General features: G+C 40.6%; 1 protein-coding gene across 1 annotated transcript in view; it reads left to right on the forward strand.

Moving 5' to 3' along the window:
* The window catches only part of NCOA1 (nuclear receptor coactivator 1), a 262,458-nt gene that overhangs the window by 228,140 nt on the left and 12,777 nt on the right, over positions 1-21,541 (forward strand). The window contains 4 exon segments of the mRNA XM_032652699.1: positions 5,357-5,458; positions 7,412-7,814; positions 18,331-18,449; positions 18,451-18,506. Coding sequence (XP_032508590.1) covers positions 5,357-5,458; positions 7,412-7,814; positions 18,331-18,449; positions 18,451-18,506 — 680 coding nt within the window.

Below are 21,541 nucleotides of genomic sequence, written 5' to 3' on the forward strand. Positions count from 1 at the left end.
GTAGTAGTCTCTTAGGATCCTTTGTATTTCTGCGGTGTCAGTTGAAGCTTCTCCTTTTTCAATTCTAATTTTATTGATTTGAGTCCTCTCCCTTTTTTTTTTTGATGGGTCTGACTAAAGGTTTATCAATTTTGTTTATCTTCTCAAAGAACCAACTCTTTGTTTTATTGATTTTTGCTATTTTTTTTTTGTTTCTCTTTCATTTATTTCTGCTCTGATCTTTATGATTTCTTTCCTTCTAGTAACTTTGGGTTTTGTTTGTTCTTCTTTCTGTAGTTGCTTTAGGTGTAAGATTAGGTTTTTTAGATGAGATTTTTCCTGTTTCTTGATGTAGGATTGTATTGCTATAAACTTCCCTCCTAGAACTGCTCTTGCTGCCACCCATAGGTTTTGGGTCATCGTGTTTTCATTGTCATTTGTTTCTAGGTATTTTTTGATTTCCTTTTTGATTTCTTCAGTGATCTCTTGGTTACATAGTAGCACATTGTTTAGCCTCCCTGTGTTTGTGATTTTTACAGTTCTTTTTCCTGTAATTGATTTCTAATCTCATAGCATTGTGGTCAGAAATGATGGTTGATACAATTTCAGTTTTCTTAAATTTACCAAGGCTTGATTTGTGACCCAAGATGTGATCTCTCCTGGAGAGTGTCCTGTGTGCACTTGAGAACAAAGTGTATTCTGCTGCTTTCAGATGGAATTTCCTGTAAATATCAATTAAGTCTATCTGGTCTCATGTGTTATTTAAGACTTGTGTTTCCTTATTAATTTTCTGTCTGGATGATCTATCCATTGGAGTGAGTGCTAAAGTCCCCCACTATTACTGTGTTACTGCTCAATTCCCCTTTTATGGCTGTTAGCATTTGCCTTATGTATTGAGGTGCTCCTGTGTTGAGTGCATAAATATTTACAATTATTACATCTTCTTCTTGGATTGAACCCTTGATCGTCATGTGGTGTCCTTCCTTCTCTCTTGTGACAGTCTTTATTTGAAAGTCTATTTTTTCTGATACGAGTATTGCTACTCAAGCTTTCTTTTGATTTCCATTTGCATGGAATATTTTTCCATCCCCTCACTTTCAGTCTGTATGTGTCCCTAGGTCTGAAGTAGGTCTCTTGTAGACAGCGTATATACAGGTCCTGTTTTTGTATCCATTCAGCCAGTCTGTCTTTTGGTTGGAGCATTTAATCCATTTACATTTAAGGTAATTATCGATATTTGTGTTCCTATTACCATTTTCTCAATTGTTTTGGGTTTTTTTTTTTTTTTTTTTTTGTGGTACGCGGACCTCTCACTCTTGTGGCCTCTCCCGTTGCGGAGCACAGGCTCCGGATGCGCAGGCTCAGTGGCCATGGCTTTCGGGCCCAGCCGCTCCACAGCATGTGGGATCTTCCCGGACTGGGGCACGAACCCTTGTCCCCTGCATTGGCAGGTGGACTCTCAAGCACTGCGCCACCAGGGAAGCCCCTTGGGTTTGTTTCTGTAGGTCTTTTTCTTCTCTTGTCTTTCCTGCCTAGAGAAGTTCCTATAGCATTTGTTGCAGAGCTGGTCTGGTGATGCTGAATTCTGTTAGCTTTTGCTTGTCTGTAGAGCTTTTCATTTCTCCATCAAATCTGAATGAGAGCCTTAATGGGTAGAGTAATTTTGGTTGTAGGTTTCTCCCTTTTATCACTTTAAATATATCCTGCCACTCCCTTCTGGCCTGCAGAGTTTCTGCTGAAAGATCAGCTGATAACCTTATGGGGATTCCCTTGTATGTTATTTATTGCTTTTCCCTGCTGCTTTTAATATTTTTTCTTTGTATGTAATTTTTTGTTAATTTGGTTAATATGTGTCTCAGCATGTTTCTCCTTGGGTTTATCCTGTATGGGAGGCTCTGTGCTTCCTGGACTTAACTGACTATTTCCTTTCCCATGTTAGGAAAGTTTTCGACTATAATCTTTTCAAATATTTTCTCACACCCTTTCTCTTTTTCTTCTTCTTCTAGGACCCCTATAATTTGAATATTGGTGCATTTAATGTTGTGCCGGAGGTCTCTGAGACTGTCCTCAATTCTTCATTCTCTTTTCTTTATTCTGTTCCTCAGCAGTTATTTCCACCATTCTGTCTTCCAGCTCACTTATCAGTTCTTCTTCATCAGTTATTCTGCTGTTGATTCCTTCTAGTATATTTTTAACTTCAGTTATTGTGTTGTTCATCACGGTTTGTTCTTTAGTTCTTCTAGGTCCTTGTTAAACATTTCTCGTATTTCCTCCATTCTATTTCTGAGATTTTGGATCATCTTTACTATCATTACTCTGGATTCTTTTTCAGGTTTATTGCCTATTTCCTCTTTATTTATTTGGTCTTGTGGGTTTTTATCTTGCTCCTTTGTCCACAACATATTTCTCTGTCTTCTCATTTTGTCTGGCTTACTCTGTTTGAGGTCTCCTTTCCGCAGGCTGCAGGGTTGTAGTTCCTTTTGCTTCCGGTGTCTGCCCCCAGTAGGTGAGGTTGGTCCAGTTGCTTGTGTAGGCTTCCTGGTGGGAGGGACTCGTGCCTGTGTTCTGGTGGGTGGAGCTGGATCTTGTCCCTCTGATGGGCAGGGCCACGTCAGGTGGTGTGTTTTGGGGTGTCTGCGGGCTTAGTACAACTTGAGGCAGCCCGTCTGCTGATGGGTGGGTTTGTGTTTCCGTCTTGCTTGTTGTTTGGCTTGGGGCGTTCAGCACTGAAGCCTGCAAACAGTTGGTGGAGCTGGGTCTTGGAGTTGAGATGGAGACCTCCAGGAGAGCTCTCGCCAATTAATATTTCCTGGGCAAGCAAACAGCAACAAAAACAATTAAAAACAAACAAACAAACAAAACCCCAAACAAATGGTAAAAGCAAAACCAAACAAAAACAAAGAAAACACACACACATACAAAATAAGAAACAAAAGCAGAGAAGAAAAAACAAGAACAACCAAACAAAAGAACCTCAAAATGAAATCAAACAATTAAAAACAAAATCAACAAAAACAAAAAATAGAAAGCAAAAGAAAAGCAGAATGGGAACTGAAGGAAAAAGCAAAGAAAACAAAACAAACACACAAAAATGATTTTTAAAAAATGATTTTAAAAAGATAAGAACAAATAGAACAAAGGAAAAAAGATAAAAAGAAAATAGAACAAAGGAAAGAAAAAAGAAAAAGAACAACAAAAAGTAACATAGAAATATAAAACAATTAAAAATATTTAAAAAAATTTTAAAGCTAAATAAAAATAAGAACAAATAATAATAGAAAAACAGCAACAAAACAAAACATTAAAAAAATAGTAATAGTTATATTTTCCTGGGGTCTCAGCTATCAGTGTCATTGCCCCCACCGTGAGTCACAGCCAACCTTCACCTCCCCAGGAAGCCCTCCAAAGCCTCTAGGTAGGTCTCTGGTCCCTCTGTGGACAGTGTGGGGCAGCTAAGACCCTGACCTGGCCCAGCTTCCACGTGTACTAGTCCCCAAAGACCACAGCTGCTAGAGCTAGGCCAGTTTCAGTTGTGGGAACACTCATTGTCCATTCAGATATTCCATTGATGCAGGGTTTACCAAGCTGAAGGCAGGGATTTAATCTGTGGTTTGTATAGCTGCACGGAACGATTATTGTTCCTCTTCCTTAGTCGATCTGCCCCTGGGGCTTAGCTGTGGTTTTAGCCTCACCTCTGCATTTGGGCCACCCACAGGAGTCTGCCCCCCGAGGCTGCTGTGGAGCACTCGGGTCTGCCCTGGTGAGGACAGGGCATAGAGGTGGCACGACTGCCTGGGTCACGGGGGCCCTGGCAGTGACAGGGGTGTGGCAAAGCCAGTGGCTATAGGCACGAGAGATCTGGCCCCGGTGGGAGGCTTTCCTAGCACCTGGCGGCTGGTGCAAGAAGGTCAGCCCTGGTGGGGGCTTTTTTTAGCACCTGGAACGGCAGGGGCCCAGCATGTGGGGAGAGAGAGGCTGCAGTGGCAGCTCCACCCCCTGTGCATCACGCAACAGAGGTGCCTTGCTTCTATGGCAGTCTGGGTTTCCTCCACAAGCATTCCTTGTTGTGGATTTCCTCCCTCCTGTCCCCTTAGGCTATCTTCTCACAGCCAACAGCAGTCCTCCCTGCAGGTTTGCTCTCCAGTCCCCATGTTCCAGCTCTCAGCCCCCATGTGCACCGGCGGACACACGTCCCAGTCTGGGGTGTGGAGGGCTGTGGTGCGGACCATCTGTGTCGGTCTGTCCTGTCTGCCACAGACCGGCCATTTCACCCTCCTCCAACAGCCTCAGATGCTCCCCTTCTGTCCCAACTGATTTCCCCATTGGTGAGGGGGCTTCCCTGGACGCGGGAACCTCTCTTCTGCTTCAGCTCCCCGCCAAGGGCACAGATCCCGTCCCACTTCCTCTCCTCTTCTTTTTCCCTTCTTTCTTTCATCCTACCCAGTTATACAGGGATCTTTTCTGTCCTTTCCGGTGTCCAAGGTCTTCTACTAGTGTTCATCTGGTGTTCTGTGAGAATTGTTCCATGTATTCTTGATGCATTTGTGGAAGGAGATGAACTCCATGTCCTCCTACTCCTCCACCATCTTGGTGAATCTGAAATAACTAAGTATTAACATGTTTTAAAAAGCATGATAAACATGTTTGTGTGTGTATATATACGTATAAACACTGAACACAATATGGCAGAGCATTTAAAAGTAGAATACATACACATATATTTATGCATGTAGGTATATATGCATTTATACATATGTATGTACGTATATATATATGTATGTTGTGTGTATGTATTCTACTGTTTTTTAAATTAATTTATTCTTTTTTTTTGGCTGCGTTGGGTCTTCGCTGCTGTGTGCAGGCTTTCTCTAGTTACGGCGAGTGGGAGCTACTCTTTGTTGCATTGCATAGGCTTCTCATTGCGGTGGCTTCTCTTGTTGTGGAGCACAGGCTCTAGGTGCACAGACTTCAGTAGTGGCACGCGGGCTTAGTAGTTGTGGCTTGCAGGCTCTAGAGCGCAGCCTCAGTAGTTGTGGTGCACGGGTTTAGTTGCTCCGTGGCATATGGGATCTTCCTGGTCCAGGGCTCGAACCCGTGTCCCCTGCATTGGCAGGCAGATTCTTAACCACTGCGCCACTGGGGAAGTCCTGTATTCTACTTTTAAATGCTCTGCCCTGTTTAGAGTTCGGTAGGCAGAAAAGATTTGATAAATGTTAGGAATTGCCAACCTTCTGGCAAATAAACATGGGAAGTAATCTTACTAAACCTGCAATACTAGAACCTCTTAATAATCAATACAAAGTTTGTGTTACTCTAAAAGGGCCATGCTATATGTTTATATGTAGAAATATATCTCATTGTTTCCATTTTTCTCTAGTTGATCCACCAAAATCGGCAAGCTATCTTGAACCAGTTTGCAGCAAACGCTCCTGTTGGCATCAGTATGAGATCAGGCATGCAGCAGCAAATTACACCTCAGGTAACGTGAGAAAACCAGGCATTGTTAGTACTTCTCTAACCCATAACCCAAACTGTATTTCTTAAAGTGTTGACTTGAGTGTCTTTGAAATGGTCTGTGAACTGATCTTTTAATGATGTTTGTACTGTAGCTTTCTTCTAGAATGAATTTATAATCAACTTGTGATACCCCTTACTGATATTTGATGTAAAGCTGAGGGTTCTTTGTTTCGTTTTGTTGTTATTATTGTCATTGCTATTAGATATCAGGTGACTAAGTAGAAAACTCTTATTGCCGTCCTGATTAGTACCAGTAATAAGAAGCCTCGGATATGAAACTGTGTGTATGGTACCTGAAACCTGATCAAAACCCAGTCACATTGCTTAGTTATCTTAACTACCTTGCGTTCTCCACTTAGTCTGAGCATCAGCGTTTTGGTTTTTATTTGTTTTAATGATCCTTGTGTAAGAACCCAGAGCCATTGGAACTAAACATAAAAAGAACGGTGTAGACTTCTAAGTGTTATCTAGTGCTTCCTCCCTATTTAACTTCTGCATGTACTTTAATATTTTTGCTTCAACCACTTTTTTTTTTTTTTTGGTTGCACCACGCAGCTTGTGGGATCTTAGTTCCCTGACCAGGGATTGAACCCGGGCCCACGGCAGTGAAAGCGCCAAGTCCTAACCACTGGACCACCAGGGAGTTCCCTCAACCACTTTTTTTATGGTTTCCCAACAAATTACACAAAAATTTGGGGGATGAGTATTTTAGAGAGGATTCGAACAAAACACTTCTCCATAAAATGAACCTAGAAGGATTGGGAGCAAATACTAACCAAAAGGATAAATATTGATAGAAACTGCTGTTTAGCAGCAGATGTTGACATCTTCATGGATCCAGACTTGGGTTTCTCTGTCTTAAAAATCTCAGTGGTTAGCTCATGCAAGGGTAATTAGGTTATAAGGAAACAAGACCCCACTGTTGGAATTCACATAAAGACGAATTCTATCAGGAAGTCATTATGTCACAGTTTCTTCCAGAGTAGACTTCATCTGGTTGGCAATTTGCATTTTTATGGAGCTGTATGCTTTAATCAGCTCCTCAACCTGAACGGACATTTTCTGACGAAGGCTTTATTGACATGCCATGTTGCTTTGCAAGTTAGACCAGAAAGTGACTTCAACCTAATTTTACCACTTCTTTCATCATTCATAATATTATAGCTATTAAAACACTTACTCTTATGCCTGGAGCAGTCTTACACTGCAACAATAATATAAGATACCTGGGTTCATTTATTTCTGCTTATTATTTTGTTTCTAATTAATTATTTGCTTTTTAAGTGACGATTTGGCGTTGGATCCCGGATTTCTGATTCTTCCTTTTTTAATGGTATTTGTAGATTTTTCTAATTGTGAAGATAATGCACATTCATTATACATAATTTGGAAAATACAGAAAATTAAAATCACCTGTTATCACATTTCATTTAAGTAAAGTGGAATAAATGATCTCCAGGAGAAAAGGGAAAACTAAGTTTCACCATACTAGAAACACAGTGAATTTTTTGGAAATGAAAAAGAAAAAAGTCCCCTAATAACCTAATGCCAGATAAGATAGAAGTCATCAGGCACATTTTATTTCTCTTCTTTATGGTTTTCATGTTTCTCTTCTTTATGGTTTTCATGTTTCTCTTAATAGTTTTCATGGCCTATATTATAATGCTAATCAATATATGCTTTCTTAGACTTTTATCAGTCCTGTGTGACTTTAATCTGTAAAATGTACTTATTTTCTCTCCTGTAGCTATTACCTAAGAGGTTTTCTTCCTTTTCTGTTTTAGTTTCCCTTGTACACTGATAATTGCTACATATTCTGTTGCTCCAAGCTACTAAGCTTAATCCTGTAAGCTGTCTAAGATAGGTGGTAATCATAATAATATTAGTAAGTGAGGATTTTTTCTCTCTTTTTTAGCCACCCCTGAATGCCCAAATGTTGGCACAGCGCCAGCGGGAGCTGTACAGTCAACAGCACCGACAGAGGCAGCTAATACAGCAGCAAAGAGCCATGCTTATGAGGCAACAGAGCTTTGGGAACAACCTCCCTCCCTCATCTGGACTGCCAGTTCAAATGGGGACCCCCCGTCTTCCTCAGGGTGCTCCGCAGCAATTCCCCTACCCACCAAACTATGGTACAAATCCAGGAACCCCACCTGCTTCTACCAGCCCGTTTTCACAACTGGCAGCAAATCCTGAGGCAACCTTGGCCAACCGCAACAGCATGGTGAACAGAGGCATGACAGGAAACATGGGAGGCCAGTTTGGCACTGGAATCAGTCCTCAGATGCAGCAGAATGTCTTCCAGTACCCAGGATCAGGTATGAGGATTACACCTTTATGTTGCTTTTATAAGTACAGTTGGCCCTCAGCATCCACGGGTTCTGTACCTGTGGATTCAACAACCCGAAATCGAAAATATCCCTCCCCCCCCAAAATAAAAAAATTCCAGAAAGTTCCTGAAAGCAAAACTTGGATTGGCTGCACTCTGGGAACTATTTACATTGTATTTACATAGCATTTACATTGTATTAGGTTTTACAAATAATCTAGAGATGATTTAGTATATGGGAGGATGTGCATAGGTTCTGTTTCTCCATTTTATATAAGGGACTTGAGCATCCATGGATTTTGGTATCCATGAGGGTCCTGGAACCAATCCCCCATGGACACCAAGGGACGACTATACCGCATACAGGCTTGGGTCTCTCTTTTCACATGTGTTTCAGTTCACTGCCATTGAGGCAATTTGCTGAAGAAGAAAGATGCTGAGGGAGTTCCCTGGTGGCCTAGTGGTTAGGATTCCGGGCTTTCACTGCCCTGGCCTGGGCGGAACTGAGATCATGCAAGCCGCGGGGCGCGGGCAAAAAAAAGAAAAGACGTTGGTGTTGGAGTCAGGAGATCCAGGCTCTAGGCTCAGCTCTTGCCACTAAATGGTTGAGTGGTTTGAGGCTTCTCTCTTACATAAAGCTAAGATGATTAAATTAGAGGATCCATAAGGACCTGACACAAAAATTTTTAACATTTTGTCCGCAAAGCATATTCTTACTTTCTCTCATGGATCCCTATAAGAATCTTATGAGGGCTTCCCTGGTGGCGCAGTGGTTGAGAGCCCGCCTACCGATGCAGGAGACACGTGTTCGTGCACCGGTCCGGGAGGATCCCACATGCCGCGGAGCGGCTGGGCCCGTGAGCCATGGCCGCTGGGCCTGCGCGTCTGGAGCCTGTGCTCCACAGCGGGAGGGGCCACAGCAGTGAGAGGCCCGCGTACCACAAAAAAAAAAAAAAAAAAAAAAAAATCTTATGAGAGTCCATGTCAGACAATGGGTGTAAGTACATTAACTCAAAATTTGCATACAAATTTTTAAAATTATCTTGGAAATTTTTTTTGATAGATTACATAAGGATAATCAGTTTTCACAGATTATCTCAGACTTCTCATTGGTGTCACCACCCTTAGCTGCTTAGGTTGTAAGCTATTCCTCTGAAATATCAGGCAGCTTTCTGGCTTTCAAAAGCTTTGTTCTTTTTTAATCTTTCATTTGCAGTGTCTCTGTCCTACTCCCTTTGTCCTAGGTAATGATATCTTTTTAAAATTTTTCTTCTATCACTTGGAGATTCTAATAGGTAATGGCAATAAAACACATTTGATTAATCCACCAGGTTTAATTAAACTTTGATGCAAAGTTAATGGCAAATTCCTGGGAGAAAAATTGAAATAAATCCCTTCATTTTATAAATGAAAGAAAAAGTAAATTTTAAGCCTGCTTAAAAATGAATTTCAATGAGAAAGCTGCTGTTTGACCTGAATAAAATGTTGAAGTTATATAGAGATTTTTTTACATGGCAGTATGCTTATCAACTTTGACAGCCAAATCAATTTAGACTTTTCATTCTGGTGGCAACAAGTGCTGAAATCCTTTGACTATTAAATTAAGTATCTAGGGAGACATGTGTCAGAGAGTACCAGAATTCTCTAAGACGTTTTAATCAAAATTATACCACATCAGTTTCTTTGTCCTCAAGACAATGAAGTCATCTTTGGCTGGTTTATATCACTTACACTGTATGTGTGGGCAAGAAAAGTATTATAAATCCATATTTTAATTATAAGATTGTCTGAACAGGAGTGGCCTTCAAAAGAGTTGTATTTTCATGTGCCTTGTGATTTGTGTATGCAAAGATTTTGACAAGGTTCCTTCAGTGTATTCCAGCCTACAGAAGTACTTCCTCCAACATGAGAAGACTTATAGTTGTTTCCCCATTGCTCTTGCAAAATGGCACCTTAGCCAAAACAGCAAATTGATTCTTAGTAGCATTTATGATACTGATTGCAGAGCCTTAAATCACAAGATTTATGTCATTCATTGGGGAAAAAAATAACCACAAATAAGCCAAACATTAATAAATCCCCCAATAAATTCTCTTATTAAAAAAAAAAAGATAAAAACGATACGTCTCAAAAAACTAAAAATACAACTACCATGTGACCCAGCAGTTCTACTACTGGGTATATATCTGAAAAAAAACGAAAACACTAATTTGAAAAGATACATGCACCCCAATGTTCATAGCAGCATTATTTACAATAGCCAAGATATGGAAGCAACCGAAGTGTCCATTAACAGATGAATGGGTAAAGAAGCTGTGGTATATATATATATACAATGGAATACTACTCAGCCATAAAATAAATGATGATTTGCCATTTGTAACAACATGGATGGACTTGGAAGATATTTTGCTAAGAGGGAAGAAACTGATGGTTACCAGTGGGGAGGGGCAAGTTAGGGGTAAGGGATTAAGAGGCACAAACTACTATGTATAAAATAAATAAGCTACAAGGATATCTTGTGCAATACAGGGAATTTAGCCAATATTTTATAATGATTATAAATGGAATACAACCTTTAAAAATTGTGAATCCTGTGTCGTACACCTGAAACTTATATAGTATTGTACATCAACTATACTTCAATTAAAAATTATTAACTAATTAAAAAAAAACAGTACTTCTGTCAATTTTCAGTCATACTGTTTAACGCTTCATCTCTGGAAAGCCAAGAAAGGATGACTTCTATCTGCTCCTGTTTCTTGACTAAGCCTCCTGGAAAGGCAGTACTCCAAAACCCCATTTCCTATGAAGTTAACAAGATTTCCTTCAGGGTTGTGGGTCTAGTCTTTAATCTCTTGCAAGCCATATAGAATACAATGATCGAGATAATGAGTGGGTAGAGCTTCCTTCTTCTCCAGACAGTACAACCAGATATGTTACTACCCATTGTAATTGCTCTATCTGGTACCCGGAGTTTTCTTCCAGTCCAACTTTTTTTTTTTTTTTTTGTGGTACGTGGGCCTCTCACCACTGTGGCCTCTCCCGTTGCGGAGCACAGGCTCCGGACGCGCAGGCCCAGCGGCCATGGCTTACGGGCCCAGCTGCTCCACGGCATGTGGGATCCTTCCGGACCGGGGCACGAACCTGCGTCCCCCGCATCGTCAGGCGGACTCTCAACCACCAGGGAAGCCCCCAGTCCAACTTTTGATTGACAAAAAGTGCTTTTCACAAAATAAGATTTTTTTTTATAAAGTGAGTATCTGTACTACAAACAAACCCCAGAAGCTAGGCACAGTGGAGAGAGTAGTAGTTTTATCCAGTTGCAGTTTGAAATGAAATGGCAGAGCTTTCAGGTCTTCCATGAAAAAACAAAAACACAGGGGGAAAATTGTTTGTTTTTCTGGAGCGCATAAGAACATTTAAAGGTTCAATAGTTTAAATTTCTTCCATTGCTCTAAGTTATAAACTTGCACTATCATGATCAGCAACCTGGTAGAAAGCTGCAAGATCAGGTTGTGTGTTGGTACAAATTCAAGTTCTGGAGAAATTCCAACCTTTTCAAATCAAGCCTTCTCCAAGAAACAAAAAGCACCACATGTTTTTATAAATAAAGTTTTATTGGGATACATCCATGCTCATTACTTTACATACAGTCTATAGCTGGCTTCACACAGTAGAGTTAAGTAGTTCTTACAGAAATGTTACGGCCTGCAAAACTGAAAATATTTACTATCTGGCCCTTTGCAGAAAAAGTTGGCTGATCCCTGTGTTAATTAATGATAGTAAAACCAAAGGATGAATAAAGTAGCTTTGCTTTAGTCCTTTGTTTTGGCATCTTTTAACTTAAAATAGACCCAAAGTAAACGAAGGAACATGTAGGTCATAATAATGACAGCTTATGCTTTCTTTTATTTCTGAAAACAGAAAATTATTGTAGACTATCATGCCATGATGATGAGTGCACAAGAACAGAATTAGACATTTAAAATTTATTTTATACTATGGTAATATTCAAACAAAATATGAGAGAAATTTAAAAAGAAATTTTTTGTACCTATTTCATGAATTCCTTGGAGCCAATCCAGAGCTCCCTCTTCTGTGAACTACAGTAAACATGCTACTCTACTCACTCCTCCTGAGTGATGTCATCTACTCCTGTGGCTTCAATGACTTCTTCATGCTTATGACTTTCTTCTCTATACCTAAACCAGATCTCTCAGCTCATGTGAGAGACATACCTGAATTTTCTACCAGCACCCAAACTTGTCCAGAGCTAGGCTCATCAACTCCATTTCCCCTTCCCTCCATGCCTCAATGTGCCAGTTTAACAAACCTCTCAAGTTCCAAGAAAGAATATATACCTTGCTCTCTTTTACTTCTAGGCTTTTGTGTTTTCTGTATCATTTGTCTAAAATGTCCTTCCCTCATCTGTCTCATTCCTGTTCCTCCCTCCCCTCAGAGATATCTCCTCTGGGAAGCCCTCCCTGACACTCCCAACCATTAGTACTCACCACTCTGTCTTTTTTTTTTTCTTAAAGTATGATGAGTTTTTAAAAAATTTTTATTTATTTATTGGCTGTGCTGGGTCTTCGTTGCTGCACACGGGCTTTCTCTAGTTGCAGCAAGCAGGGCCTACTCTTCGTTGTGGTGCATGGGCTTCTCATTGCGGTGGCTTCTCTTGTTGCGGAGCATGGGCTCTAGGCACGCAGGCTTCAGTAGTTGTGGCTCGCGGGCTCTAGAGTGCAGGCTCAGTAGTTGTGGCCCACAGCTTCATTCCTCCGCAGCATGTGGGATCTTCCCAGACCAGGGATCGGACCTGTGTCCCCTGCATTGGCAGGCAGATTCTTAACCACTGCACCACCAGGGAAGCCCCACCGTCTCTTAGAGCCACGTGTTCATCAGCTGCCTTTCTTTTTTTTTGCAGTACGCGGGCCTCTCACTGTTGTGGCCTCTCCCGTTGCGGCGGAGCACAGGCTCCAGACGCACAGGCTTAGCGGCCATGGCTCATGGGCCCAGCCGCTCCGTGGCATGTGGGCTCTTCCCTGACCGGGGCACGAACTCGTGTCACCTGCATCAGCAGGCGGACTCTCAACCACTGTGCCACCAGGGAAGCCCTGCCTTTCTTTTTAAACAGCAAGTTCCTTGAGAGAGCCAAGTGTGACCTTTTAAATCTTTGTTTCTCAAGTGCTTAGCACAGTGGTCTGGTGGGGAGAGTAGATGCTCAATGAATCTTTTAATGAAAAAATGAATCCTAATTCTAGTTGCTGCTGCCAGTGAAATTTATGTGGTGAAATTTATGGTCCAGCGGGGAGACTTAACATGATCAAGATAGAACTGTAGAACTTTTAAACTAGAAGGAAGAAGACTGTCTGGTCCAAGGAATCCAAGGTCCAGTGCAGTGGCAGAACTGGGGCCAGAACTCTACCCCTCCAAATTCATTATTCACAGACTGGTTCTTTCTACTAAAACTAGGTCATCTGATAAGGAAAACATGGGCAGTTAGAATGTGAAATGAGGCCAGAAAAAAATGTCAGAAAGCATGCTGGGACTTCCCTGGTGGCACAGTAGATAGGAGTCCACCTGCCAATGCAGGGGACACGGGTTCGATCCCTGGTCCGGGAAGATCCCACATGCTGCGGAGCAACTAAACCCGTGCGCCACAACTACTGAGCCTGCACTCTAGAGCCCACAAGCCACAACTGCTGAGCCCACGAGCCACAACTACTGAGCCTGAATGCTACAACTACTGAAGCCCACGCACCTAGAGCCTGTGCTCCACAACAAGAAAAGCCACCGCAATGAGAAGCCCGCGCACCGCAACGAAGAGTAGCCCCCGCTTGCTGCAACTAGAGAAAGCCCGCATGCGGCAACGAAGATCCAACGCAGCCAAAAATAAATAAATTTATTTTTTAAAAAAAAGCATGCTGATGTACTTGAAGTCTTATTTATTAACTTTGACCCCACAGAATAATAGCCAGAATGTGATAAGTATATTCCCCCCCCACATATATATTTTTCCTGAAAGAAATTATTTTATCATAAATAAGATTAAAAATGCATTAGGAACAGATAAGTATTTTTTTAAAGATCATAACCAAAATAGTTAAAAGTTAAAATGTAAAATTAATGCAAAGACAGCCAATATAAAAATGAAGATGATGGGGGGGAACCCACCCTCTAGAGTCATAAATGAAAAAAATAATTTCTCCATATATTCTAAGTCAAAATTATTTACCAGAGATTAAATTACATATGGAGGAAGCAGCAAGGAGAAAAATATGTAGCTTTTTTTTTTAATATAAATTTATTTATTTTATTTTTGGCTGTGCTGGGTCTTCAGTTGCTGTGTGCCAGCTTTCTGTAGTTGCAGCGAGTGGGAGCTACTCTTCGTTGTGGTGCACGGGCTTCTCATTGTAGTGACTTCTCTTGTTGCGGAGCACAGGCTCAGTAGGCTCAGTAGTTGTGGCTTGTGGGCCCTAGAGCACAGGCTCAGTAGTTGAGGCGCATGGGCTTAGTTGCCCCGCGGCATGCGGGATCTTCCTGGGCCAGGGCTCGAACCTGTGTCCCCTGCATTGACAGGCAGATTCTTAACCGCTGCGCCACCAGGTAAGTCACTGTAGCTTTATTTATATAAATTTTACCAAGAAAACAAGTAGCTAAATGTTTAGTGAAAGAAAAAAATATAGAAAGTCTACAGGTGGCTCAACTTTCACAGAAAATTTAAAATATTTTTAAAACTGTAGCCTATAAAACACAAAACTGAATACTTTAACTACATATCTGGCTAGTTTAACCAAACAGAAAAATCATTGTATTAATAATAACAGAACACAAAATATACAGGAATCTACAGTTATGTTTACAAGGAGACATTAAGGGCATAGAGACATACTTATTATATAATGATAAGAGAAAGAAGCAAGCCACAAAGTTATGCAGTATTTCATAGAGGAAGATTTGAAGGAATTATACTAAATTATGGGTGATCACATTATGATATTCTTTTTTTCTGTACATTTATAACTTTCTTTACCTCAACAGTATTTAACTGAAATGTATTTTGTCAGGAAAAAAATAAAAAATACAAAGTGCTGGCATAACAGAAAACGTAAAAAGAAGCCCATTTTTACTCTTTTAAATTTTTATGGACTTCCACTTTTGGTCAAGATGGAATAACAGGGACGAGATTTATTCTTCCATTTGAAACAAACAAAAAATTGAACAATAGTTGTAGAAATTGTCCAGACTGTGATGCAGGAAGGGGGAATCCAACAGGAGCGTGTGGTTTCCTATAGTTGAGGCAATGGCACTTAAGAGTCTGGGAAAGCCAAGGCAGGTAGAGGTTTTAGGGCACAGAACCAGAGAGAAGAGAGCCACACAGAGAGAGAACCATGGGGATGTATAGAGGGTCCTGCTCAGGTCTTCAGTTGAGAACCGATCAATGTGTGTGCGTACACAAACCGAGACCAGGGAAAACCACCTGAAAAGAACTGACGGAACATCTTCAGAGTTTACACAGGGCCAGTTCCTCTTCCCACCAGCCAGAATAGAAAACCTCAAAATTCACGGTGTCAAGTAGAATACTCAGAAATGTTGGTGCCTAAGTAGCAGGGCAAAATAAGCACCAGGCTAAACCCTGCTCTTGTCTCTTTAGGCACAAGACCCAAAAGAATTAAAACTGTTACCATGTAACCTATCCATGACCCAGACAAAGGTCGAAAATTTAAATTTAAAGGAATTTTTAAATCTAGCACCTAACAAGGTAAAATTCACAAGCCCTGGAATCTGAATTTTTTTAAATTACCAGACATGCAAAGATAAAGGAAAATAAAACCAATAACAAGAAGAAAAATCAGTCATCAAAATCAACCCAGAGGGTCTTCCCTGGTGGCGCAGTGGTTGAGAGTCTGCCTGCCGATGCAGGGGACACAGGTTTGTGCCCCGGTCCGGGAAGATCCTACATGCCGCGGAGCAGCTGGGCCTGTGAGCCATGGCCACTGAGCCTGCATGTCCAGAGCCTGTGCTCCGCAACAGGAAAGGCCACAACAGTGAGAGGCCCGTGTACCGCAAAAAAAAAAAAACAACCCAGAAATTTCACAGGTGTTAGAATTAAAACAGTTAAAAATTATACATTTATTCTTTATGTTCAAGAAGCTAGAGGAAAGCTTGAACGTGTTAAATAAAAGTATGAAAGATATAAATAAAACCAAAATGAAACTTCTGGAGATAAAAACTACAGTGTCTGAGATGAAAAATACACTGGATGGGATAAGCAACAGATTAGACATTATAAAAGAAAAAGTGAACTTGAAGATGTAACAATGGAAACTATACAAAATGATATCAGAGAGAATACTGAAAAGGTAGTAATTTACTCCAAATTGATCTTGTAATTACACAATCCGTATCTAAATATCAACATGCTTTTGGGAGAAATTGACAAGCTTCTCCTACAATTTATATGGAAATGCAAAGGACCTAGAGTAGCCAAGACAATTTTGCAAATTAAGAATAAAGTTGGGGGACTTCCCTGGTGGCGCAGTGGTTAAGAATCCTCCTGCCAATGCAGGGGACACAGGTTCGATCCCTGGTCCGGGAAGATCCCACATGCCGCGGAGCAGCTAAGCCTGTGCACCACAAACTACTGAGCCTGCGCTCTAGAGCCCGCGAGCCACAACTACTGAAGCCCGTGCACCTAGAGCCCATGGTCCGCAACAGGAGAAGCCCATGCACCGCAACAAAGAGTAGTCCCCACTGTCCACAACTAGAGAAAGCCTGAGCACAGTTACGCAGACCCAACACAGCCAAAAATAAAAATAAATAAATAAATTTATATTAAAAAAAAGAATAAAGTTGGTTGACTACCAGTTTCAAAAATTATCATAAGTTACAACAATCAAGACAGTATAGTATTAGTACAAGTATAGACATACGTATCACTGCAACAGAATAAAAAGTCCAGATATAAACCCTTACTTTTATGGTCAGTTGATTTTTCAACACAGTTATATCAATGGTTACTAATAAGCACTATCCTGAATAAAAAGGAACAAACTCCTGATAAATGCTTACTTCAGCGTAATGTTTCACTCACCATTATGCTGAGAGAAAGGCACCAGACACAAAAGACCTCACATGATTACATTTATATGAAGTTTCCAATAAAGGCAAATCTGTGGGGACAGAAAGCAGATCAATGGTTGCCTGAAGCTAGAGGTGGGAGTGGGAATTGACTGCAAACAAACACAACGGAATTTGAGATATGATGAAAATGTCTAAACTGGATTGTGGTGCTGGTTGCACAACTCTATAAATTTACTAAAAATCATTGAATTGTGCAGTTCAGTGGGTGAATTTGATGCTATATAGAGTACATATCAGTAAAGCTTAAAAAAAGAGGCAGGGAAGGGAAGCAGTGCCCATAAAGACAACTGAGGAGGAGCAGCCGACAATACTTTCATTTCATGCGTGGGTTTTTCTTACCTTTTTCCCTCTTCACCTTATTTTTTTAAGCTTTTTAAAATTATTTTTATTGATGCATACTTGACATAACATTATATTAGTTTCAGGTGTATAACATGATGATTCGATATTTTGTATATATTATAAAACGATCACCACAGTAAGTCCGATTACCATCTACTACTGTACATAGTTACAATTTTTTTTTTTCTCATGATGAGAACTTTCAAGATCCGCTCTCCTAGCTACTTTCAAATATGTAGTACGGTATTATTAACTATAGTCACTGTGCTATACATTACATCCCGTGACTTATTCTTTTTCTTCCCATTTCTACTGAGATATAAGTGACATACAGCACTGTATGAGTTTAAGGTATACAGCATAATGATTTGACTTACTTCATACATCATGAAATGTTTATCACAAGTTTAGTGAACATCTGTCATCGTGTATCCTTTTCAACTTATTTTTATTACACAAGCAATCCTGTCATGTGTGCTCATATTTGTTTTACACTTAAAAATTCATGTAGTCAGGGCTTCCCTGGTGGCGCAGTGGTTGAGAGTCCGCCTGCCGATGCAGGGGACACGGGACCGTGCCCCGGTCCGGGAAGATCCCACATGCCGCGGAGCGGCTGGGCCCATGAGCCGTGGCCGCTGAGCCTGCGCGTCTAGAGCCTGTTGCTCCACAACAGGAGATGGCCACAGCAGTGAGAGGCCCATGTACCACAAAAAAAAAAAAAAAAAATTCACGTAGTCAGAAAAGAACAGAAAAGAAAATCATACATAATCATGGTACCCAAATCAATATCTTAGTGAATGGAAACGTTCTTCCAAATCTCTTTTATATGTTTATTTATCTGTCTGTTTATACTGAACTTTCCTGTTTTGTTTTTAAGGAACTGAAATTTTTCCTATTCTGTTGAATAGGCTGTTTTCTAACTATATTATGACAGATCCTTCTGGGTTTTTTTTTTCTTTTATGGGGTTAATAAATATATAGTATATTCACGTAAATTAATTTGTGTCGATTTGTAGGAATGGTTCCCCAAGGTGAGGCCAACTTTTCTCCATCTCTAAGCCCTGGGAGCTCCATGGTGCCGATGCCAATCCCTCCTCCTCAGAGCTCTCTGCTCCAGCAGACTCCGCCCACTTCTAGGCTACCAGTCACCAGACATGAAGGCCTGGCAGCAAGGAGCAATGGGAAACAACAAGTAAGGGGGCATTTTTATATATGAGCATCCCTGATACTCTGCAGCACATGAGAACAAATATGCCTTCACAATCCAAATAGAAGATTATTAGCTACTATCCATTTGCAAATTCAAGGAACTGAATTTTATAGTTATCAGCAAATAGCGATTTTTAAGTCCTTTAAGTTCAAGTCAATTTAAGGCAAATTTGTGTGTTTAGAGTATAGAAAAGTACTGTAAACCTTTTCATCCCACTCCCAGCACACCTGAGGAATATGATCGACTCCTATGAGTAACAGAGCTTCGCTGGGACAGATATAGGAATGAGTACTTTTTAAAAAATCATTCTTTATAAAAACACTTAAAAATCTTAAAAATCTAAAGCAAGAATGGCAAAATGTTAGAATTCAATAGAGCTGAATAGTGGGCACACGGTTTCACTCTTCTCAGTATGTTTGAAGGATTTCATAGCAACAGCAAAGGTTTTTAAGTCTTCTAAGGTCATTCTACCTTACCTAGCTTTTTGAATCTCTGGATTTTCAGTGGCCTTGTTTTACCCATTTTACTGAGAATTATCTTACTAAAGTCACTTTTTCCCCCCAAATCGTGGCTGCTGAACTTTTCACACATCACTTGAGTTTTATAAAGGTTTTAATTTGGTTGTGTCTGATCTAATGACAGGGAAGCCGTTTGATCTGACAACATAATAAGTAAGGTAGTTAAAGTTGAAACTTAAGACCATATTCTCTGAAAGTTCATTGAAAGGTAAGAGAGGGAATCTTCCTGTTAGAGAACTGTGTAGCTCTCAGTGAGGACTGATGTAAACTAGGTAGAAATGGAACAGTCTGTGGGTTGTGCAAGAACTTCGTCTTCTACTGTGTTCTAATCCCAGCTTCCTATACTTACTTTAGATTCCATGGTCCATCTTTATAATTACTCCCTTACAGGTACTCTCAGCCTCCTTGCCCACCTCTCCCTCTGTTGCACTTATGCCTAGCAAAATGCTCCCTAATGAAATCCAACTAAACTCTCGCTCCATACCTACACCTAAGCATCTGAATGTGCCCTGAGGAAAAAAAAACACAGTCATGCTGACAGATCTGCTCCCCTTCACAGTTAAATCCCTTCCTCTCCTCTCCATTTCTTATTGAATCTGTCAGGCTTTCATCCCTACCATTCCACCACAAGTATTCTTATCAAGGTCCTTTAATGTCCTTTACAATGCCAATGCAATGAGCGTTTGATAGCCCTTGACATATTTGAGCATGTACTCTTTCTTGGAGCTCTGTGTTCGTTTGGTTTCTGGAACAACTTTCTCTCCTGAGAAAGGTGACTCTCTTCCTAACCCTCAGTCTCCTCTGCTGGATCTTCCTCATCTCCCTGACCTCCATTTTAGGGCCTCAGAGCTCATTCTAGGACGTCCTTCCCCATATCTGCTTGCCTCCCTTAGTTATATCATTCAGTCTACTGATATAAATGCCTGTCCCTATGCTTATGACTCCTAAATTTAAGTCTCTAGCCCAGACTTCTCCCCTGAGCACCATACTGTATATACCACAGCCGAATCGACATCTTTACTTAGAAGTCTAATAGGCATCTCAAACATAACATGACAAAAACTAAAGTGATATTCTTCCCCAAACCTGCTCGTCTCATACTTTTTTCACATCTCAATAAACAACTCTATTCTTCCAGTTATTCAGAAGACAACCTTTTCTCTTTCTCTCACATCCCACATCAAACATCCATCAGCAAATCACATCAGCTCTTAGCAGCTCTCACTCCTTACTGCCCCCACTTGTACACTTCAGCGCAAGCCAGCATCATCCTTTTCCTAGACCACTGCAGTGGCCTCCTGTCTTCCTGCTTCCACCCTTGCTCCACTACAGTTTAGTCTCCACATGGTAGCCAGAGTGATGCTTTTAAAACATGAGGCAAGATATCAGCCCTTTTACTCAGAACACTCCAACTTATTCAAAATACAATATAGGGCCTCTGATGCCCTACATAATCTTGCTCCAGGATACCTCTCTGACCTCATCTGCTATTCTCATCACTCATTCTGCCGTACTGGCTTCTGTTTATTCCTCTGTTCCTCAGATGTGCAAGTACATTGCAAACTCAGGGGCCTTTGCATTTTTTAAATCCCTCTGCTGGAATGTTCTTCTCTCAGTAGCCACATGGATTTCTCTCTCGTACTTCAAGTCTCTTCTTTAAAAATGTCACTTTATTAGACATAGGTATTGAATGTCACCATATTAAAACTTCCCTGACAATCATTTCTAACAGCATTTCCCACCTCTTAGTCCTCCTTTCCCTTCTTTATTTCTCTTTATCATGCTTAACATCTGACATACTGTCTGTGTTAGTCTATTTATGGTCTGTTCTCCTCCAACTAGAATATAAGCCTCAGAAGAGCAAGGACTTTTTGTTTACTTGTATATGTCCATCCTTTAGAACAAGTAAGCACTTAATATACATCTGTTGAACAAATGGTGTAGAGATTCCCTATTCCTACCTAACTCATTTTTTGGATGCAGATTCAAAACATGGACTTGAGTTTTTGTTGCACTTTAGCAGTTTCTATAAACTTTTGACTTTCCCAAATCATTTGAGAAAGAAAATAGTTATCACCAACTCTTCAAACATTCACACTTGCTTCTTTGGTTCATGTATAAAAGTCTTATTAGTCAACACAGGCAACATATAGTTGTGATCACTCACTGTCTCTTTTGCACAGTGCAAGATACCACAAGGAGCTGGGGAAAACAGCCCCTGTTGTCAACTTACCTAGAGTGTAGTAATGACAGAGTAGGTCGGACGAGAAGTAAAACATGAAACAAAGACTCATTAAGCAGAATGATGTAATAGAGCTCAGAGACAGTGTAATGTGATTCTTCTTCATTATCTCTTTGGTAGCAAGAGAAATAAAGGGTTAAACAAACTTATTTGTCCAGGAACTGGACAGTGTTACTGTGTAACTCTAGTCACAAAGGAGAATCCCAGGGCTTATTAGCATTTTAAAGGCAGAGGTCTGTGGTTTTAACCCTTTGTTT

The sequence above is a fragment of the Phocoena sinus genome, chromosome 13, assembly GCF_008692025.1.
Source record: "Phocoena sinus isolate mPhoSin1 chromosome 13, mPhoSin1.pri, whole genome shotgun sequence".
Classification (NCBI taxonomy): domain Eukaryota; kingdom Metazoa; phylum Chordata; class Mammalia; order Artiodactyla; family Phocoenidae; genus Phocoena; species Phocoena sinus.